At 74.7% G+C, this 21,902-nt stretch overlaps 1 protein-coding gene across 1 annotated transcript; it reads left to right on the forward strand.

The window, feature by feature from the left end:
• Nucleotides 1–2,589: 2,589 nt before the first annotated feature.
• On the forward strand, nucleotides 2,590–9,315 carry DENND6B (DENN domain containing 6B; the record flags this gene model as incomplete). The annotated part of the gene is made up of 20 exons (XM_084254860.1): nucleotides 2,590–2,751; nucleotides 5,163–5,201; nucleotides 5,271–5,313; nucleotides 5,635–5,747; nucleotides 5,919–5,999; nucleotides 6,448–6,553; nucleotides 6,664–6,743; nucleotides 6,813–6,875; nucleotides 7,081–7,136; nucleotides 7,354–7,476; nucleotides 7,560–7,655; nucleotides 7,750–7,844; nucleotides 7,925–7,990; nucleotides 8,061–8,125; nucleotides 8,194–8,283; nucleotides 8,352–8,405; nucleotides 8,628–8,737; nucleotides 8,833–8,935; nucleotides 9,048–9,122; nucleotides 9,193–9,315. The coding sequence occupies 20 exons, from the start codon at nucleotides 2,590–2,592 to the stop codon at nucleotides 9,313–9,315; spliced, it is 1,743 nt and encodes a 580-aa protein (XP_084110986.1).
• Between the last annotated feature and the right edge of the window lie 12,587 nt (nucleotides 9,316–21,902).

Consider the following 21,902-nt stretch of genomic DNA (forward strand, 5'->3'; position numbering starts at 1 on the left):
GCCCCCCCCCGCGAGCCCGCGCCCCGGTGCCCCCACCCCCCCGCCCCGCCGCCCCCGCCTGGCTCCCGCTCGCGCGCCGGGCGCTGTCCCCACCGGTCCCCGCCGCCCTGGCCCTCTCGCCCGGCCCGAGAGCTCCGCCTCCGCGCGGCGCCGGCCGAGCGCCAGGCCCCCGGCCGCGACCACCCGCCTCGCGCCGCCCGGGGCGCGTCTCGGCGGCTCCCCAGACCCCGCCGGCAGCTCCGCGCGCCGCCCGCGCCCCGCGGCTCCCGGCGGGCAGCGAGCAGGGCCGGCGGGCCCGGGCGGCGGGGGCGCCCGGGGCGGGTGGGGCCCGCGCGGCGGGGCAGGCGGGCAGCGGGCGGGGGCAGGCGCGGGAGGGGACGGGCGCGCCCGACCCGGGCCCCCGGGCCCCTGGCGGGCGCCGACGAGCACCGAGGGCCGGGCTGCGGGGCCCCGCGGGGACCGGCCGGGGCCGGCGGGCCGCGCGGCCGGCCGCCCACTCACCTGCCCCGCGGGCCGGGCGGCGCGGCGGCTCCTCGGAGGCCCGGGCGCGGGCGGCGGCGAAGCCCGGACGGCAGGGCGGGCCGCGCGACATGGGCCGGCCGGGCGCGGCGCCCACGGACAAGCGCCGGCCCCGGCGGCTCGGCACCGGCTCGGGACCCGCTCCGGCCGCGGCGGCGCTCGGCTCGCTCCAAGATGGCGGCGCGGGGGCGGGGCGGGCGGGGCGGGCGGGGCCGCGCGCGCCGCGGCGGGCGGGCGTGTGGGGGCGGCGGGGCCGCGCGCCCCCCGGCTGCCCCGCGCCGCGTGGGGCCGGCAGCCGCGGGGCTCCCCTCCCCGAGGTGGGCCCGGCCCCGCGACCGGCCGCCAGGCGGGGAGGGGCGAGGCCGCCGCGCCCCTCGCGCGCCCGGAGGTCCCGCGCTCGGGGGGGCCCCGCCCCCGCCGCCTGCCCCGCGGCCTGCGCTCCCCCTGGCCGGGGCGCCCGCTGGGGTGGCCGAGCGCGGCCCGGGCGGTCGGCGCCGGGTCAGCTCGCCGCGCGCTGGGCTCGCCGGGCCCGGGGTGGCCTCCCAGGGCCCGGGGCTTCCCTTCTGGCGCGTTGCGCGGCCTGACCGTCGGGAGCGGGTCAGGAGCCCACGGTCGGGGGTGGGGGCGCCGGCACCCCTGCCGGCCTGGGGCCTCCGCCGCCGCCGGGTCCGCGGCTCTCGCCTTGCCCCGAGCGCCACAAGGGCCAGCAGCGGCCCTGAGCGGAGCCTGCGGCGGCCCAGGCCTCCCCGACGCGCTCTCCCGTCGGGGCCGCGCCCACCAGCGCCCGCAGGGCGGGTCCTGGCTCCCCAGGCCCTCGGGCGGCCTGACCTGGCCGCGCTCTGGCCCTTGTCCCGGTGGGGCCAGTCACGGCGACCTGCCCCGCCACGCGCCCGAGCGCCCCGTCCCCGGCTGCTCCTCCGCGGGCTCCTTCCCAGCGAGGGTGCCCGACCCCAGCTCCGAAGCCCGCGCGCGGGAGGGGCGTGTACCCCGCGGACGCGCACCCCGCAGAGCGGCCCCGTCCACCTGGCGGTCACGGCCGCCCGGCCCGGGCAGGTCGAGCCGGTGTCGCTCCTTCCCGGAGCCCCGGCACGCGGGGCCACATAACGCTCCTCGGGCGCTGTTGCTCCCGAGCTTGTGAGCGTCGTCCGAGGAGCCGTGACGCCCCCTCCGAGGGCAGCAGGGGCCGCCAGGGGCGTCTGCGCCCGGCGCGGGGCTGGCACAAAGGCCTCGGGGGTCGCACCTCCCGCGCGGGACGGAAGATGCGCCCCGCGCGACGGCAGGCGGCCAGCACGGGAAGGGGGCGACCTGGCGGGGACCCTCGACCACGCTCGGGGCGCCGGGGGCGGCGGGCGCGGCCCCGACGGCGCGGGTTAAAGATCACGGCGGCCTTCGCGCTCGCGCGGCGTCTTCGAGGCCGGCAGCCGCGCGGGGAGCAGAGCGGCCGGTCGCCGGGGCCCGCGGGGGTCGCCGGGGCCCGCGGGGGTCCGCGGGCGTCGTGGTCACGGCCGCGCCGCCGGAGCGCAGGTGTCCCCCGAGGACGCATAAACGACAACGGGGCGTCCACGAGCAGAAGCGCTGGGAACCCACCCGGGCGGCTCGTCGGCACGAGAGGCCGGGCCGAGACCGCGCTGCAGGCGGGTTCCCAGGTCGGGGCGCGCGGGAGTGGCGGGGGCGGCCGCAGCCACGCTGGGGGGCGCGGGGGTGCAGGGCCGGCGGGGCTGCGCTTCGGGGCCCGGTCCCGCGGAACCAGCGCTCGGCCCCGGAAGGACCCGACTCGGCCTGAAGCGCGTCGGCCGGCAGGGCCGTGGCCCCGAGCCGCGAGCGCGCCCCCCGCGCCCCCCGCGCCCCCCGCCCTTCTCGCGGCCGCACTGGCCCGCGCGCGCCCTCCGCGCCGGGGGTCAGCGCCGCCCGGGTGCACCGCGCTCCCCCGGCCGCCAGGGGCGTGCGAGCGGCGGCAGGGCCGCTCTGGCCCGCGGTTGCCGCTCGACTGCTCTGCTCTGCGGCGCCGCGCGCGTCCGCCGCCACCGCCAGGCCGTTCCCCCGGCAACGCCGCCGGCCGCCACCGCCGCCATGGATGCGCCATCGGACGCCGGGCATCGCCGGGCTCGCGGCGGCCTCGGCGAGTCCCCCTGCGGGGCGCGAGCGCCGACAGCGCCCTGGGCGCGCTTCTCGGCCTGGCTGGAGTGCGTGTGCGTGGTCACCTTCGACCTGGAGCTGGGCCAGGCGCTGGAGGTGCGCGGGCGGGGCGGGGCCTGCGGGGGGCGGGGCCTGCGGCGGGCGGGGCGGGGCCGGCGGGGCGGGGCGGGGCCTGCGGGGGCGGGGCCGGCGGGGCGGGGCGGGGCCGGCGGGGCGGGGCGGGGCCGGCGGGGCGGGGCGGGGCCGGGGGGCGGGGCGGGGCCGCCCCCCCCCCCCCCCCCGCAGCACACCCTGCGCCTGTCCCCGCCCGCAAAGTGCGCACCAGGCATAGGAGCGACAGGCGCGTTGCCGAGACTTCGCACCGGGATGGACCGGAACCAAGTGGTTCCCTTGCCCGTTCCCGAGTAGGGTCTGTCTCCTCTTCCGGCTTCTCCACTCTGGCTTGATCCTTTCTCTCCTCGGGGCTCCCAGGACCCCTGGAGGCCTTGACTCTGCCTCCCCCCGTGCCCCACCCCTGCGGGAGCCGCCTCTGCTGCGGCTCTCCTCGGAGATCCCTGCACAGCTCTTTGTCCCTGCTCCTGCAGGCCCCGTGGGGGCACAGCTCCACCCTGGCCACCCTTCTGCCCCAAGTGCACCCAGCCAGGTGTCCCCACGCTGGGAAGCTGCTCACGCCCAGCCGCGGGCCGCCCAGCCCTCGCCCAGCCCTCCGAGCGCTCTTGTGCGCCCGGGAGGTCGCCCCTGCAGCCCGCAGCCCCTACGCAGGCAGCTGACCATGCAGAGGCACGTGGGGGTGCCGTGCCCACGCTCCTGCAGACCCCTCCCTGCACACCCACTCTGCCGCAGCCCTACGGGGCGGTCCTGAGCACAGGGGATCAGGGATTCCTCAAAGTCATAGAGCTCCAGCCCGCCGCTGCCCAAATTGCTGACCATGAAATCACAGGGAGAGTGAAGAGGTGCTGGTTTCTTTGGGGACGGATTCCTGGACCTCGGCCACTTACAGCTGGACCCAAGCAAAAAGGGTGAAGGCTCAAGGCTGGCTCCTGGGGAGGAGCAGGGCTGCTGGGAGCCCGGACAGAAGCAGCTGGAGGAAGGGGTGCGCTGGCCACATTTTGAAGGAAGAGGAGGAGGAGGCAGTCAAGGGGACCTCTCCCCCAGAAAGCCAGCCAAAGCCTTGACAGGGCTGTCTGCTCGGCTGTCACTCAGTGAGGCAGGCCCAGTGCCTGCCAGCAGGCCCCGCAGGCCCCGCAGGCCCCAGGGAGGTCGCAGGGCCCAGACTGGACGGCCTGGCCCTGGGCCCGGGATTCACACTCCACTGGAGACGTGGGGACGACGTGCGTGGCCCTGTCAGATGCTGCGGGAGCGGGCTGGAGCCCTGTCGCAGCTTGTGGGGCCGCCCTGGGAGCCCCAGCTGACCCAGCCATGGGCCTCGAGGCTAAAGCCTTGGACACTTAGGAGTGCTATATAGTCTGTCATAAAAACAAGCCCCCTCCGTGTCGCCTAGGTGCGTACGGCCAGGGGAGAGCAGCCCTCTGACACATGCCAGCCGGGACGCCTGGCGGGGGCGCAGCTGACTTCCCGTGCCAGCTTCTGCAGCCCGTCCAGCACTGGCTCCTGGGGAGCGAGCTGGGCACCCCACCTCAGGCAGCACTCTCCCGGAGGCCCTCTGGACAGGAGCTGGCTGCCTCTGACTCGGGGACATGGGGGGGGTCATGTGTGCAGGTGGGCTCCGGTGGAAGGGTCCTGCCATGCGGCCGGGGGGGGCACAAAGAGCACGCGGCGTGTTCAGCGTGGGGTGCAGGGCCTGGTGACTCACCTCCCCGGGTTCAGGGCACACCCAGAAGCAGCTGCGTTTGGGCTGCAACCCTACTCTGGAGGAGCCAGGACGGGGCTCCGGCCTACAGGCCCTGGATCCCTGTCTGAGGCAGGCTCCCGGCCCCATTGCGTCCTGGGGAGCTGTCCGAGTGTGCCCCCCAGCTGGGGCCATAGCGAGGCCCAGACTTCGGCCCCCCTGAGAGACCCCCGCCTGCTGCAGGGAGATCTGGAGCCCCCACGTGACCCCCATGTGGCACCACGTCAGGCTCTGCGTCAGCTGCTGCAGCCTGGCGCCTGGGTGCACAGAGCCTGGGGCTCTCAGCATCGGTGTTGTGCTCACTGCAGGGAGTGGGCCAGGGCTGCTGGTCGCTCAGGCAGGAACTGTCAGGGCCAGGGGTGCGCTCGGGTGGGGGCTCCCACCAGCTGTGCTGTCCAAGTGAAGACAGGGCATGGCCTGGGAGCGTGACACCCTCTATTGTCCGAGGGAGCAGGGCACCTCTGGCGGGGGGGCCGGGAGGTGGAGGCAGCGGGGCCCTGAGGTCAGGCCGGACTCTGAGCCGACCTCCCTGAAGCTCTGCATCTGGGAGGCCCCGGGCTGTCTGAGCGCGGGCAGAGGCAGTGTAGGGTCAGGCTGGGAGGTGTGGAGTGCAGGGGCACCGCCTGCTCGCACACCCACGGGTGCTGTGTCCCCGCAGCTGGTGTATCCCAGCGACGTCCAGCTCACGGACAAGGAGGTGGGTCCCGGCACCTCGGGAGCAGCCCCCGGCGCGAGCTGGCCCTCACCCGGCTCTCGTGTGTTTCAGAAAAGCAGCATCTGCTACCTGTCCTTCCCCGACTCCCACTCAGGTAGGCAGCCCGGGGACTGCTGGGCCGAGGGGAGGACGAGGCCCTGGGTCTGGCCAGCGAGCACTGCCCGCCGCCTGCTGCTGCGCGAGCCCCGGGCCTGGTGTCGGTGTACAGGCTCGGCCGGCCCCACGCTGGCACCCCGATGGCCCAGCGGTGCTGGGCTGGCCGCCCCCCCAGAGCAGGTGCAGGAGTGAGGACCCCGGGACTCCACTGGGAGAGGCCACCCCTGGGCTGTACAACTGGGCAGAGGCCAGCCCTAAGGCCCCCCAAGCGCGAGCAGGGGCTGCGGCGTGACGGGTGTGGGGGCTGCTGCTCTCCCAGGCTGTCTCGGGGACACACAGTTCAGCTTCCGGATCCGGCAGTGTGGAGGGCCGCGGCGCCCCCGGCACGGGGATGACGGGCACTATGACAGCGGGGCCCCTGCTCTGCTGCAGGTGAGCCCCGCTGCCTCTGCCACTCCCCGCCCCTCACCCCTGCACCCTGCCCATCTGGGCCTGTGGCTCCAAGGCTCCTGGGTCCCTGTGCGCCCCCACGGGGGACGGGGAAGGCGGGGCGGGGGCGTCGTCCCCGGGCACGCCCCCACGCGGTGACTGCGCCCCTTGCAGCGGGAGCCGGCCCACTACTTCGGCTACGTGCACTTCAGGCAGGTGAAGGACAGCTCCGTGAAGAGGGGCTACTTCCAGAAGGTGGGCTGGGGCAGGGTCCTGTGCCTCCGGTGGGCCTGCTGCCCTGGCCCCCACCCCAGGCAGCAAGATGGGGGCGGGGGCTCCGCCAGCTCTCCTGGGGTCCCTCGGGACATGGCCGAGAGCCAGCAGGCGCCCCTCCAGGCCCAGGCTGCCAGCCGGCTGCCGTCCGGAGGGCCCTGTGCTGCCCTGTCGGGGCTTGAACACCGGAAGCAAAGGCCGACCCAGGGATTTTTGCCTCGGGCTTTCCCTCAGGGCCCAGTCCTACCCTGTCAGGGCCCCCTGGGGCTTCCCTCCCGGTAACCATCCTGGGTCAGGGCTGGGCCGTGTGGGAACAGCCGGTAAGTGGCTTTGGTGCCTGGCACGGGGCCCTGGCCGACCGGCCGTGCGGGGCGCGGGGCGTCTGCGGCCTCTGAGGGTGGGGCGGCCCCTCACGGCCTGCGGCCCGCAGTCGCTGGTGCTGGTGTCCCGCCTGCCCTTCGTCCGGCTGTTCCAGGCACTGCTGAGCCTGATGGCCCCCGAGTACTTCAGCAAGATGGCGCCCTGCCTGGAGGCGGGTGAGTGCCCCCTGCCCCGTGGCCCCGGCCAGCTACATCCAGGTGCAGCGCCCGGTGGCTTCCGGGCCGCTCCGCACAGGCCGGCCCCTGACCGTGGCCCTCGTCCACAGCATGTAACGAGATCGACCAGTGGCCAGCCCCTGTCCCCGGGCAGACCCTGAACCTGCCTGTCCTGGGCATCGTCCTCCAGGTGAGCGCATGGGGCTGGGTGGGCGGCGCAGGGACCGGGCCTGGCTGACGCCCTTTCCTTTGTCCCCAGGTGCACGTCCCATCCAGGCTGGACCCGCCTGAGCGCAGCCCTCCAAAGCTGTGTGGCCCTGAGGTGGGGCCTGGCTCCTGGGGGCAACCCTGCCTTGCCCTCTGCCGCAGGGGGCCCCAGGGTGGCCAGGCCCCAGTCAAGGCTCCTCTCGGCCCGTGGGTGGGGTGTCCTGGGGGCAGGGCTGTGGCTCATGGGGCTTTCCCGGGGTGACGGGTGCGGCTTGGGGTTTTTGGGGTGCCGGGCTTGACCGCGGCCTGACCCCCCCCAGAACCTACTGCCGGCCCCCATGGTCCTCAGCAGTGTCCACGAGCTGGATCTGTTCAGGTGAGCCCGGGCTGCTGGCCCCGGGGGTGAGCGGCTCCTCAGGCCGGGCCGCATGGAGCCAGGAGCACCGCCGCTGCCGGCTCTGGGGGGTCCAGGAGACGTGGCCCCGGAGACCGTGGGGGAGCTGGCGGTCCCGGGCACGCCTTGGGGGCCACGGGCGCTGCGCCAGTGTGCCGGGAGGGGACGCTCCCTGAGGCCCCGCCCACCGGCCGCACAGGTGCCTGCAACCGGTGCTGACCCAGGTGCACACACTGTGGGAGCTCATGCTCCTTGGGGAGCCCCTGGTGGTCCTGGCGCCCTCGCCGGCCACGTCCTCGGAGCTGGTGCTGGCCTTGACCAGGTAGGTGGTCCCCGGGCAGGGCACTGGCCCCGGCGCCCTGCCCTCACCTGTGCCCACCTGTGCCCGCACCCCTGCCCTGGCAGCTGCCTGCAGCCCCTCAAGTTCTGCTGTGACTACCGGCCCTACTTCACCATCCACGACAGCGAGTTCAAGGAGTTCACCACCCGCACGCAGGCCCCGTAGGTGCCCGGCCCCCACCCCCGCCGCCGCGCCCCTCCCCGCCCACCCCCCTTGCCTCTCCCCTGCCCTCTCTCTCTCTCTCTCTCTCTCTAGACCAAACGTGGTCCTGGGAGTCACAAACCCTTTCTTTATCAAAACACTCCAGCACTGGCCCCACTTCCTCCGCATCGGGGAGCACAAGATGGCAGGTGAGGGGGGGCAGGGACCCAGCGGCCCTCAGGGGCCCGCCCACGGCAGAACCTCGTGCTGAGGCCACCGTGGTCCCCAGGGGACCTTCCTAAGCAGGTCAAGCTGAAAAAGCCCTCCAGGCTGAAGACCATGGATCCCAAGCCAGGTGCGCCCCTCACCGCAGCGCCCTCCCTCTGCTGGGGGCGCGGCGGCGGGACCCAGTTCTCCCTCCACAGGCCTCTACACTGCGTACGCCGCCCACCTGCAGCGCGACCGGGCGCTGCTCCGCCGCCTGCGCAAGGTGAGGGACCCGGGGGCGGCGGGGGGCAGGGTGCCCGGCTGCCAGGGCTCACCGCACTGCCCCTGCAGGGCGTGCAGAAGAAGAGGCCGCCAGATGCGCAGACGGCGCTGTTGCGACGGCACCTGCTGGAGCTCACGCGCAGCTTCCTCGCCCCGCTGGTGAGCCCGGGTGCAGCGGGTGGGCGCAGGGTGCAGGCGTGGGCCGGCTCACACCCCCTGTCCTCCAGGAGCAATACATGGCCAGCCTCATGCCCCTGCAGAGGATCGTCGTGCCCTGGAAGGTGGGCCGGGGGGATGGGGGCCGCGAGGGTGTCCCGTCCGCTTCTAGAGGCTGGGGGAGGCGAGGGTGTGCGGGGGCCCGGGGCTCCGGGCCTCCTGCACCTGCCAGGCACCCCTGGGGGGGGGGACCCCGCCGCTCTGCCCCTGGCGGGGAGCTGGGGCCCTCAGGGGTGGTTTGGAGAAGGGTCCCAAGCCGCACCCTGGACACACCGGTGCTGTCTCAGATGCCCCCCCAGATCCGCCCCTTCAGCCAGGACGACTTCCTGCGGAGCCTGGGGCGCACGGGGCCGCAGCTCTCCTGCAGCCGCAAGGGCGACTGGCCAGGCCTGTATAGGTGGGCCGCACCCTGAGGCCCCCAGCCCCAGCCCCAGCCCCAGCCCCGCCGACACCCACCCTCGCCCGCCGACGCCCTCCTGCACCTCTCCGCAGGCGGTTCTTCAAGTCCCCGCACTTTGACGGCTGGTACCGACAGCGGCGCAGGGAGATGGGCCGGCAGCTGGAGGCCCTGCACCTCGAGGCCATCTGCGAGGCGGTGAGGGCGGGGCAGGGCGGGGCGGGGCGGGGTGGGGTGGGGTGGGGTGGGGCGGGTGGGGGCCAGGGCAGGGCCGCACGGAGGTGGTGCATGGCCCTCCTGTGCTTGGCAGAACGTGGAGACCTGGATGAAGGACAAGTCTGAGGTGGAGATTGTGGACCTGGTTCTGAAGCTTCGGGAAAAGCTGGTGAGCCGCCGCCTGCTCCGCCTCGCCTGCCCTGCCCGCCCCACCCGCTGCCGACACAGTGTCCCTGCAGGTGCGGGCGCAGGGCCAGCAGCTCCCGGTGAAGGAGTCGACGCTGCGGCAGGCGAGGCTGTCCATGGAGACGGTCATCAGCTCCCTGCCCAGAGACCTGCAGGCTGTCCTGGGCCCTTCCTAGGGAGCCTGGGCTCCTCCTCCTCTACCCAGAGCGCCTGGTCCCAGCAGCGCGCGGGCACCCCCAGCTGCCCCATGCTCCCAGCCTCGGTCCCCTGCTGGCACCGGCCTTGCCCCAGCAGTAAAGATGGCATTTAACTCACAGCTACCCCCTGCATTGGCAGGTTGCGTGCTCACCGCCCCTGGGCCCACCTGCCTTCTCCCGGGCTGCAGGCTGGGGGTGGGTGACCGGGGTGGGGGCTGATCTGGCACGGCTCAGCTGCCCGCCCCTCTGGTGCCCATCTGTCTACGCATGTGGCCAGGCGTTGCCTGCTGTGCCCTCTGGCCCCCGCCCAGGACAGAAGGGGCAGTTGCCAGGGCTGAGCCTGCTCCACACCACCACCTGCTCTGGCCTCAGGGGCAGAGGCCACCGTGCCTGCTGCTTGGTCGGGAGGCCAGCAGGGGGCAGTTGGGTGGCCTGCAGTCCCCAGGGGGTGTGTCTCTGTGGTGGCTTGGCTGGGCTGGGCTGCTGCCCCTTTGTGCCCATCCCCCACATGCCCTGGGGTTCAGGACTGCGGCCTGACCCTGTGCCCCAGCCAGCCTCTTGGGGGGCAACTGGGCTCCCAGAGCCTCCACTGCTCGATGGCACCTGATGGGCCTGCCCGTCACTGTCCCACCAACTCACGGCAGTGCCCGCCTGGCACATGTCCCAGAGGCGACCCAGTGGGGGGCTGCAGGGGGGGGTGTCATGGGAGGGGCCAGCTGGAGACCCCCACATGAGGATGGCGCCTGCCCCAGGCCTCTTGGCAGCCTGCTCTTGCCCTCCAGCCTGTGGGTGGCCGCCCCACCGAGGGTGTGGGCTGCAAGGCCGCTGAGGACCGCATCTCCTGTGTGACCAGCCAGAAGGCTGACCCCCAGAGAAGTGGCTTGTGGGGCTACCCTCCCGCCGGCTCTCAGGAGCCCGTGCCTCAGCACCCCAGGACCGTTGTGCCAGTCCTGAGCCCCGCATGGCGCCCAGCAGAGTGGGGGTTCGGAGGCCGCCCAGCGCCTGCACCAGACCTGCCCATGACGGGTGCCCCCAGTCCCCCCGTGCCTCCCACACATGGTGCCCCCAGTCCCCCCACAGCTCCCACACATGGCACCCCTAGTCCCCCCAACGCATGGCACTCCTTGTGGCTTCCTGGGCCGCAGGTGGCTGGGGTGGGGCTGAGGTGCCGCTAGGCGCCCCGGGAGCCAGGGGGCACGGAACGCTGTTTCTCCGGGGGGTCCCCGCATCCACGAAGCCGCCTGGCAGCTTATCTTCGGGCCTCTGGCCAGTGCTGGAGTATGGCGGTGGGGAACCCTCTGCGGGGTGCCCTGAGCCCCACCCAGCCTGGAGCGAGGCGGTGAGGCCGACTCCATCCTTCCCCGAGGCCCCGCTTCCTCCCCTCCCCGTGGATCAGCTCTGGCTTGGCCTCCGAGCCCCAACAGACCGGGGCGAGGAAGACGGAAGGGCAGCTGGTGCAGCTGGGCCGCCCTGGGCCGTGGGCAGGAGTGGTCTGGGGGTGCCAGGTCCCTGGGCCTCCTGAGGGGCTGTGAGCCCCGCGGGGCCGCGGCCTGCGGAGGGCGAGGAACAGGAAGGACAGTCCCAGCGGCTTCCTGGCTCTATTTAAAGCCTCCCTTCAGCCGGACCTGGCCTGCCCGGCTCTGGCATGAAACCTCCCGCCGCGACACTGCGCCTCTCAACTTCCTTTTCTGGAGGTCGCTCCCAGGGGCGCCCCTCACTGCCTCCCCCGCCACGGGTGCCACGCGGCCGCAGGTGCCGCCCCTCGGCTCCTTCACCAGCCGCCCGTGGGGAATGCGGGAAAGTCCGTCTGGGTGATTCCGGCTCCCCTGGGAGGGTGGCCGTGTGTGCCCCTGTGGGCTGGGGTGAAGGGGGGCTGTGGCGGGCAAGTGGGGGCCAGGCCGCCCTAGCTGTGGGGTGCAGGTGAGGGCTTGGGGATGTCCCAGGTCCCGTGGGTGCCCATGGGTGCTGGGCACGCCGTCCGGGGACTGGCCGCGCCGCTCCCCAAGGCCCCTCGAGGGCCGAGCAGTGACCAGCGGCAGCCGCCGGCCCAGAGCTGACGCGGGGTCGGGGCCCCGCCCGGGGGCGCGGGTGGCCCCCAGACCCCGAGGGCGCCGGGACCGGGGGCCGCCCGGGGAGCCCCGGCAGGCGCCCTTTGCCCTCGGAGCCCGCGCCGCCGCCCGGGAGGGGCCGGCCGGGCCTGCCCCCGGGACGGGCCGGGGCGCGGGGCGCGGGGCGCGGGGCGCGGGGCTCCCCTCGGCGCCGCCCGGCCCCGCGGGGCGCGCCCCGCCCCCGCCCCGCCCCCCGCCCCCCGTCTCCCGGCGGGGGCGGGGCCGGCTGCTCCCGCGCGCTCCGGCCCCTCCTCGGCCACACAAAGGCCCGTCGCCATGGCAGCCGCGCGGGCCGGAGCGCGGCGCCGAGCGCGGCCCGGGCGCCATCGAGCCTCGGCGGCGGACGTGCAGGTACCGGGGCGCGGGGGGCCGGGGGCGCGGGGGGCCGGGGCCGCGGGGGCGCCGTCCGGGCCGCTCCGCCGCCTGCGCGCTCGGCGCGGGCCCCGGGCGAGGCGCCCCGCGAGGTCGACGGCGCCGCCCCGGCCGAGCGCGGGCGCCGGGGCCGGGCCGGGCCTCCCCGCCGGGCTCCAGGGGCGGCGCGGCCTGGGCGGGCGCCGGGGCCCTCGCTGCCCGCGCGCGTCGGGGCCGCCGCCGGACCCCTCCCGCCCGGGGTCCCCGCTCCGCGGCCGCCCGCTTCGGGAGCCGCGCAGAGCACCCCTCTGGGCGGGGGCCCGGGCCCACCCACCACGCAGCCTGTCGGGGTGACCGAGCCCCGGGCCAAGCCGGCGCTGGCTCCCGCTTTGCCAGGACTTTCCCCGGGCGGCTGGACCCCCAAACTCCGCGGGCTCCCGGAAGGTGGTGCGCGGGCCCGGGCGGCCGTGACTGGAGCCCCAGGCCTGCCCCGCCGTGCGGGGGTGGGGCCGGGTGGACCCCCGGGCTCAGGAAGTCTGAGACTGGGGTGCGAGTCTGCCCTGGCCTGGCCCCCTCCCTGGGGCCCTGCCCCCCTGCATGCCTCCTGCAGGAAGCCCTCCTGGATGGCCCCTCTGGCCACTCTGTGTTCGGGCGACTTGGGAGACTGGGGGTTCAGGAGCGCAGGAGCCCCAAAGCTTCCTGCCACGTCATTGGGCTCCTTCCCAGCAGCTTGGAAAAGGAAGGAGTCCCCCTGCGGCGAGGGTCGGGGCTGGGGCAAAGCTGGACCCCCAAAGTGGGGGACTGTCCCGGGGCTTGGAGGCCTATGGGCCACACCGCCCCTTTGCATCTCACGCCAGCCTCTGCGCCCTCCCCGGGGCGGCCCTGTGGAGAGACCGAGGCGCCCAGGGCCGGCCCCAGCCTGAGCCTGCACGGTCCCCGGCCAGCCTGGCTGCCCAGCGGGCCACAGTGGGGGGCTGCCTTGGCCGGGGGTCCCCAGAGGCCTGGCCGGGCTGACGCAGGCCGCCTTTGGTGGCCTCTTAACTCTGGAGGTGGCTGAGCAGCGCAGGGTGCCACGGCAGCTCCGCTGGCCTGAGACGCCCCCGGCGTGGGGCTGGGGGGAGCCCGAGGTTGGCCTGGGTCCTGCCCCACAAGGGAGGAGGCTGCTGAGAAAAACTAGGGGTTGGAATGTGCCCCCCCAACCCCGCCCGCCGGCCGCCAGCCAGGGGGGAATTATTTTGGATTATCCAGCCATGTCCAGCCCCGAGGGGAGGCTGCAGCGTGGGACAAGGTCCACTTCCGGCCGCGGCCGGGAGCCCCAGGAGGAGGGACGGGCAAGTCCGGGCAGCCTCGCCACCTCCCTCAGCTGCTCAGACCGGTCGGGGGCGGGGTGGGAGGGGATGCGTCACCCAGGCTCCCTGGCTGGAGAACACCCCGGGGCCGCCCCAGCAGGCCCTGCCCAGCCAGTCAAGAGGGGCCTGCGCCCCTCAGGGGAGGCCTGGGCAGGAGGTGCCCAGCAGGGCAGCCCCCTTCACCCCAAATACGTTGGCACCGAGGCCTCCAGGCCCTGAGTCTGAGCCCCGTAGGCCTGGGGGAAAGGCCTGGTGGGAAGGCCTGGGCCCGTGACTCACGCCGGGGCTTCCCAGCTGGGCAGAACAGGTAGTTGGCTTGGCCGGGGTGGTCAGGGTGGGCTCTGGGATCTCCCTCCTGTCCCCCAATGACCCACTGACCAGCACATTATTGTGTGGCCTCCCTGCCCTCAACCCCATGGCCCCTGGAGGTGGCACTTGTCCCCTGCTCCACAGGTGAAGGGCTTCCCAGGTGGACAGATGGAGGCCAGAGGCCCTCCCCGGCTGCGCCTGCAGCTGCCAGGCCTCCGAGCCCCTGGGGGCAGGTGGGGGCCTGGCCTGGGCCCAGGCCAGTGGAGCAGAAGAGATGGGACTGGACGGCAGGGGTGGGCCTGGCACCTGGGGAGGGAACCATATGGCAGGCGCCCCTCCCCCAGCCTGGCCCAACCCCAGGACCTAGGCCGGACCTGACCGAGTCCTGTCCCTGTAACTGCCCACTCCGGGGGCCCTGGACGCTGGGTGGGCGCCCGCTGCCTCCCCTCCACTGACATGGGCCGCCGCTGAAGGGCCAGGCCTGCCCACAAGGGCTTCCACCCGTGAGCAGGGAGCCTGGCTCCTGCTGTGTCCCCCGTCTTCCGCCTCAGAGGCCTCCCAGCCGGGGACACAAGGGAGCCCTCCCAGCCGGGGACACAGGGGAGCCTGGGGGCTGCCCGTGGCTGCTGCATCTGCGCCCCGTGGTGCTGGTGGGGTGGGGGCTGGGCAGAGCCCTCCCCAGGGACTCGGCTGGGTGTGCTGGGTGGGGCCCTAACTAATTGTCTGGGCTCAGATTCCAGGCGGGGCCGGGCTGGCTCAGCACCTGGGCTGCCTTGTCTCTCGGCCCTTCCTCCGCAGCCTCATCTCTGCCCCGTGCTTCTCTGTGCCTGGGTCTCGGGGCGCCCCTGTCCGGGCCTCCCCGGGCCGGGCCCAGAGTCGGGAGGGCGGCTGGGCCACTGCTGCCCCCCAGGCCCCCGCTTCGTGCCTGCACGCGCCACCACCAGCCTCCCTGCCACCACAGCTGGCCAGACCCGACAGCAGGGGCCGGGGCTGCCCCTGGGGCACCTGCAGGCCTCACCCGCCCGCGTGTGTTCCCAGCCTTGCTGGCTGCTCAGCCCTGCCTGGGCAGCCTGTGCCCCCCGCCGCTACGCCTTGTGGCTGGCGGGCAGCCACTGGGTGGGGGTGGGGTATCCTGTGCTGCGCCCTTTCAGCCCCCTTTTCCCCACAGCTTCTGAAACCTGCAGTTCCCCCTTCTGGTGCCATGTGAATGCCGGCCTGGGGCCTTGGGGAGGAAATAGCTTCTGCCCTGGATACAGGGTACTTCCGGTGCAGGCTGGACCCTGGGCTGGGCCCTTGGCCCCTGACTGCAGCTCCTGGGTGCCCAGGCCAGGGTGCGGGTGAGCACAGAGGCTGCAGGAGGCCGCGGTCGGCTGTGCCCGGGCAGCTGAGGCCTGGGGCTCCCGGTCAGGGCATCCCTGGGAGGGCACCAGCACAGGCAGGGCCGCACCAAGTCCCAGAGCCGCCTTCCCAGGGCCAGGCCCAGCTGGCCACCGAGGCTGAGGCAACGCAGGGTCCTGGAGTGCTGAGGGGTCGGGCCTCCCAACGGGGTGCCAGGGCGGGGGCGCCCGGCAGGGTGAGAAGACAGCCCCCATGTCTCAGGGGTGCCGGGTGGGGTCCCTGCTATAGAAAGGCTGCTTTGAGGACAGCAAGAGCCGGGGGCTCTGGGCTGCGTGTGGACCCCAGCTCCTACCCCGGGGTGTCTTCAGAGTGGGGGTGGGGGTGCTTTGGAGGAACTGCAGGGAAGGGTGGTGGTGCCCCAGGGCAGCCCCGGCCCCTGCTATCTGCGCTAGCTGGCTGTGGTGGCAGGGAGGCGGGTGGTGCCACAGTGCAGGCACGAAGTGGAGGCCTGGGGGCCAGCAGAGGTCCAGCCGTCCTGCCGGCCCCAGGCTGGCCCTGGGTGCTTTCTGGAGAGGCTCTGCCCAGAAGCTGAAGAGCTGCAGGGGTGAGGGCAGGCGGTGGGAGGGAGGGGCCCCTGCCTGGCTTTGGAGATGCTCTCCCTGACTGGCCAGGAGGCTCCAGGGCTCCCCACCCCCACCTTGGCATCAGCTCTGGTTTGGGGGACCGCCCCAGGAGACCTCAGGACCCTGGAAAGGATGTCAGGAGGGGCTAGGAGGCTGCATCCAGCACCACCTCCTGGAGGTGGTGCCGCCCCCCAGCCCCACCCCCCAGCAGTTCCTCCCACCCCCCAGCAGTTCCTCCCTGAACTGGGTGAGCCGCTGAAGAGGGTGGGGGCTGGACCTGCCTCCTAGCAGCTGGGGGCACCTTCCTGGGTGTGTCACTGGGGGGCCGGCCCCACCTGCCCCCGTGGGATCTCTTGCCTGTGGTCTACCCTCCTCGCGTCATACCCCCTCACCACCTGCCCCACCCGGACCTGCACATTCTTCCCTGGAGAGCTCCCGGTGCCCCCGGCCTCCTGGGGCGTCCTGTCCACGCCCTGCCCAGCCCAGCCCCCCAAGCACCACGCCAGGCCCCCAAGCACCACGCCAGGCCCGGCTGTGCCCTCTGTCTCCTCCAGTGTGCGCCCGGCGTGCGCTCATGCCAGCATCCTGGGCCCACCCGGCCCCTGCCTTTTTGACCTGGGGCCCAGGGATTGGGGTGCCTACCTGCCGGCCAGGCCTTGGGCTGCTTGTGCCTGCACACGTGTGGCTGAGTGTGTGAGGGGCTGGCACTGCGCCCCGGGCTAATTGTGGGCTCCCCGTGATGGCAGGCGGGCGAGGTGACCGGCGGCGGCACTGACGAGTGACTGAGATTACAGCCTTGCCTGCTGCTCCTGCCCACTCGGGCCCGCCTCCCGCAGACCCGGGGTACTGGGCTCCAGGGCTGGTGCTGGGCCAGCCGCCCCCACCCGCCTCGGCCGGCCGGGCCAGCCAGCTGCGGAGGCCAGCCTGCCAAGGGGCCGCAGGGGGCAGCTCAGAGGTGGGGTGGGCGGGGAGGGCGACATCTGAGCCGGGGGCTCCTGCCCCTCACAGCCCCGCAGGCCCACGGGGGCCCCTGCCCAGCCAGTGCGTGGGGGCCCAGCCCGGCCCTCGGCCCTGCTCGCCTGTAGTGCTGGAGCCTCGCCTGTGCCGTGGACGCCCTGCGCCTGCCCCCAGCCACCCTCCCGCCCTCTCCTGCGGGGCCCAGGCTGGCCCCGGGTGCTCTCCGGAGAGGCCTGCGTCCGGCTGGGCACAGCCCTTTGACCTCCTGGTCGAGGATGGGCAGCGCCAGGACCCCACAGGAGGCTCTGGGGCTTTGGGGCCAGCAGATGGGGCAGGTCAGTTGCCCGCTGGGCGCCGGGGGGTTGCGTTTCAGTGCGGGGATTCCAGGGACCGCCGGCTCGGGCTGAGGCCGCAGCCTCCTGGCCCGGGGGGCTCCAGCCCGGAGGGGCCTGGGCCTGGGCCTGCAGGGGCAGGCGAGGGGGAGGTGATGCGGCGCCGCGGGAGGAAGGGAGGGGCAGCCACAGGGGCCCTCGGGCGGCACCTGAGGCCGCGGCGGGAGGCCGGACCCCGGCCCAGCAGGACCCAGCAGGACCCAGCAGGACCCAGCAGGACCCAGCAGGACCCAGCAGGACGCCTCCGCACCCCAGGCAGGCCGGGCGCGGGCGGGACCAGAGCGGGAGGGCGGGGGCAGCGCGGAGTGGGCCGGGGGCAGGTGCCGTCCCGGCCCTCGGTGGGGCGAGGGTGACGTGGGGGGGCCCCGCGGGCGGCGGGGGCCCCCGGAGCAGGGCGCAGGCCCCAGGCCGCCGTCAGCCGGGCGGGGCGGGGCGGGGGCGCCGACGCGCTCCGGCTCCGACGTCATCAGGCCCCGGGGCCCGCCCGCCGCCCCCCTGCCCCGGTGTGGGTGCGGGGACAGCGCGGCCTTCGGCCCGGCCCGGCCCGGTCGGGGGTCAGCGGGCGGCGGCCGGGGCGCGGGCCGCGCGATTGGCCGGCGGGGGAGCCCGGGACGGACCCCGGCCGGGCCGGGGCGGGGCGGGGCCGCGGGGCGGGGCGGGGCGGGGCGGGGCGCCCCTTCCTGGGCGGCGCCGGGCCGGGCCCAGGTGAGCGCCGGGCGCCAGGTGAGGCCGGGCGGGGCCTTGGCACGTGACCGCCGCCGTCCCGAGGCTGCAGGTGAGGCTCCCGCGCGCGGCGCTCGGGGTCCCCCGGCCTGGGAGGCGCGCCCCGCAGTCCGCGCGCTCCTCTCGGGAGCCCCGGGCCGCGCCCCTCCGCGGGGCTCCCCTCCCGGGCGGCCTGGGGGCCGCGGCGGCCGCGGGGCTCGCGGGGGGCCGAGTTCCCGCCGCCCCGCCGGCGCCAGCGCGCCCCGGGGGGCCCCGGGCGGCCGCGGGGGCGGGGCGGGGCGCGGGCCGAGCCCTCGGGGTGCTCCCGCCGGCGGACGGCCCGGGCTCCCCGCAGACGCCCCCCCCCCCCCCCCCCCCCCCGCTTGTTTTGAAAGCGCCGGGGCTCCCCGCCGCGCCGGCCTGTGCCCCCCCCCCCCCCCCCGCGGGCCCCGCCATCGCCGATTTGCATTGTCGTGGCCGGCCGGGCCTGGCTCCGGCGCAGCTGCCCGCGGGGGAGGGGCGCGCCCGTCTGGGGGGGTCTCCGCGCCCCCTCCCGGCAGCACAGCCACCGCGGTCGCCCCTCGGCCGAGCTAGGGTGGCCCGCCCCCCGCCTCGTCGTGGGGTCCCCTGCGCCCTCCACACTAAGCCGGGGCCTGCCCCCACCATCACAGGGGCAGAGGCTGTGCCTGTCCCCACGCGCCCGCCTGCCTGTCCCTGTCTCCCCAAGCCCCCCTCGGCCTCTACCCTCACCCCAGCCGGCCCCTGGCCTGGCCGCGGGCCTCCCGCAGCAGCCTGGCTGACCCCATGGGGTTGGCCTCCGAGCCCGCCGGCGTCTGAGCCTGCCTGCGGAAAGCGCCCCCCACCTCTGGCCGCGGCAGGTGGGGGCTGTTCCCCTGGAGGGCTGCTGGCGGCCCCTTCTGTTCCCCTCCTGCTTTGGGGCGAGGGCCGTGGGCAGGGGCGGCAGCTGCTGTGAGGGCCGCCACGGGGTCCCTGCCCCCCAGGGTCTGCGGCTCGCTCCTTCTGGGGTCCCCACGCAGCTTTCCCCTCAGAGGGCTGGCTGGGGGTTCTGCAGGGGACATGGGGCCGGCTCTCGCGAGGCTGCCCCGCGTCTGCCCCGAGTCTGTCCGCGAGGTGATCTTTGCCCCTTTCACAAAGGCTGCCCTGAGTCCCGGGCGCAAGGACACCCCGGCCTCCAGCCCTGCACCCCGTCCCACCTGGCCTTTCCAGCCAGCCTGACTTGGGCCCTCCTGCACCCCGGCTCCCTCGGGCCTCCCTGGACCCCCACCCGGGGGGGCAGCAGGGCTGGGGCTGGAGTTGGCGGGAGGCTGGAGCGCGGGGCGGGGGCGCAGGGATGGCCGCCGGGTGGCCGGGGCACTGAGGAGGGAGGCCCTCCCGTCGCCCTGCTTCCCTCTCTGCGCCGCAGCACGTCCCGCGTGAGAATGTTCTCAGAAGGCATGCCGACGTGGCAAGCGAGGCCACTGTTGCCCAGCCCCGGTGGCGGGGTGGCCGCGTCGAGGGCTTGCTCCAAGCAAGGCTGTGTGTCCAGGCCGGGGTGTCAGGCCACAGGGCTGCGAGCCGCAGACCCTGGGGGGCAGGGACCCCGTGGCGGCCCTCACAGCAGCTGCCGGCCCTGCCCACGGCCCTCGCCCCAAAGCGGGAGGGGAACAGAAGGGGCCGCCAGAGTGCGCACGGCTGCGGGCGTCCAGGAGCGGACATAGCAGCGGCCGGCCGAGGCCCCCGCGGGGCAGGCCGCGTCCTCTCTCACCCAGGCCTGACTGTGGGTGCCTCCATTTCGCAGATGGGGAGACGAGGCTCAGAGAAGTGAGGTGACCAGCTGGTGCGTTGGCGCAGGCCACGGCCACCACGGTCTCCAGAGAGTCCTCGCGTGCAGGGTTCAAGGGCAGACCGCGCCGGCTCCCCTGCCTCTCCGGAGCCCCGCGCCTCGGCTGCGGGCGGCACAGGCCAGGTGGGGGCCCGTGGGCTGCTCCCCCTCCAGGGCAGGAAGCCGGGAGGCAGCGGGAGGCGGGCCAGGCCTGTGCTGCGACCATCTCCTGAGACTGCCCCTGTCCTGTCTCCCAGGGACCCTCGATGCCGGCCCTGAGCAGAGACTGAGCTGGACTCGTGCCTGGTGAGTCAGGGCTGGGCCCCGGGAGGGTGTGGGGGCTGCAGCCGCATGGGGTTGGGGGGTGGGCAGCGGTCCCCTCCACAGGCCGAGCTCGTGTCCCCTCCCCAAGGCTGCCCAGCCAGGCCCGGAGTGCGTACGGCTGCCCTCACCCAGCCCCTGCCCACGGGCACGGGCCTCCGCCAGGCCCAGTCTCAGGCCAGGTGTGCCGGGAGCGCTGAGCCCGACGCTGGCCCGGCAGTGGGGCTGGGCTGCGGCCTGGGGGCGGTGCCCGGCGGCGAGGCCTTCTTGGAAGTGCACCTCCGGACTTGAGCCAGGAAAAAGGCGTCTGATGCCCCTGAGGAAATCCCCGCTGGCCCAAGCGGGGGTCCTGGGCTGCCTTCAAAACAGGAAGCGCCGTTCCAGGAACACTGGGGGCAGGAAGTGGGGCCGGCTGTGCCTGGCGCCTCCCGCAGGGTGCCTGGGCCCGGCCAGCCGGCAGGTGGGTGACCCTGCTCTGGGGCGGCCATGGAGGCCGCCTGAGGCCGTCTGTTTGGGAGTGTCCCGGTCCCACGGCCCCTAAGAGGGCCTGGGCTTAGCATGGGGGGCCCTTGGGACACTGGGCATTGGGCCTGTCTCTGCTGACCGCCCAGGAGGACCCTGGGACAGGGAGCCGCCTGGCCATGACCAGCCCCCGACAGTGGGCAGAGCAGCGCTGGGGCGGGGGCTGGGGCTCGGAGGTCTGGTGCAAGGCCCAGGGTCAGGGTGGGCTGTTTCTGAAGGGGCACCCACTGGGTGGGCTCCGGGCAAGGTGGTTTTCAGGGGGAGGCCGCTACCGGGCTTCCTGGCTGCAGCCGCCTCCCCGCCCCCGCCCCCGCCCCGCCCCCGCCCGCGCTCCCGCCCCCGCCCTGGGCGCGGGGAACATTCCATTCATTCCCTGCTAGCCGCGGCCTGGCCGAGCCTGAGCTGAGCACAGCCTGGGTCGTGTCCCATGGCCTGGGTCGCGGGGACGGGGACACGGGTGAGCTGCCCGGCGGGTGGCCGGTGGGGAGGGCCGGCCTGGGGGCGGCCCAGGTCTGGGCGCCGGCGACCCCTCCCCAGCCCCCGCCCCGTGGCGCCCAGTGGACTTTGAGCCCCAGCAAGGGCACCGGCCTGGCGGGTGGGGGAGGGTGCGGGCTCGGCCTTCTCTGGGGCGTGACCGCGGTACCAGCACCCCGGTGCCAGCACCCCAGGGCCCTTCCTGGTGCGCTGGGTCTGCCTGGAGTCAGGCCCCACATCTGGGACTCACTGCCTCCTCCACCCGACAGGCAGCTGGGCGCCTTCCTGGGGGTTCTGGGTGGTGGGGACCCCCATCTGCCCGTCCTGCCCATGATTCTGAGGTCTCCTGAGATCGCCCGTCTGTCAAAGCCTCCAGCTCCCCAAGTGGGCCCTGAGGCCTCCTCACAGGCTCTTCCCAGAGCCTCCCGGGGCCCCCTCCCCTGGGCAGGGAGCCGGCCACTCCCCCTACCCCCGACACCCCCAGCTGGCCTGGGGTGCTGACACGGGCGGAGGCACAGGGTCCCCGGGGACCCAGCCAGAACGAGCACTCTGGGTGCCGGGGGCGGGGTCTGCAGAGGCCGGAACTGCGTGGGTGGTGGGGGGCTGGCAGAGCCGGAGCCCTCAGAGCCTCCCAAGCGTCTACTTCCTCAGGGGCGCGAGGAGGTTATGCCGGCAGAATGGAGGATGAGGGGGTGGTGGCACCCCCAGCCTCACCAGGGCTCCCTGGTGGGGGAGGAAGCTGGCCGCGGAGCAGAGCTGGCCCCTGGCGGAGGCGGGCAGCTGGAGGGGCCAGTGGGGAGCCAGAGGGAGGTCAAGCTGGTTCTTTCGGGCGGTGGGCCTGGGGCCGAGGTTGCTTTCCTCCTTGTCTTCTACCTTGCGGTCCAGTCCCCGGAGCCGCCAACAAGGGCCCTATACAGGCCCCCTCGGGGAGACCCAGCGGCTCATGGGGGGGTCCCCAGGGCGACAGGTGCGGGCCAGCCTCTGGGGAGTGCCCCCAACTTGTACCCTAGGTCCCCAGAAAGGGCCTGGCCCGGGCCTGGGCAGCTTGCCCTTGTGCGTGGACACACAGTGTCCTGCTGCAGGCTGCCTTCCTCTGAGGCCCGGGGGTTCTGGCCGCACCCTGCCCCTGCCCACGGGTGCCCGGGGAAGCCCTGCAGGTCCCGTGCTGACTCACGGAGGCGGGGGGGCTGCCCTCAGGTAACCTGGGTGGGTGCAAACAGCTCCTGCGATTGCTGCCCCTACGCTGGCTGTGCGGGGCCTGGGCCCAGCCTGTGGCCGGGGATGGTCAGCTGGACCTT

This window comes from Talpa europaea (assembly GCF_964194135.1).
Source record: "Talpa europaea genome assembly, chromosome: 15".
In the NCBI taxonomy this organism is placed as follows: domain Eukaryota; kingdom Metazoa; phylum Chordata; class Mammalia; order Eulipotyphla; family Talpidae; genus Talpa; species Talpa europaea.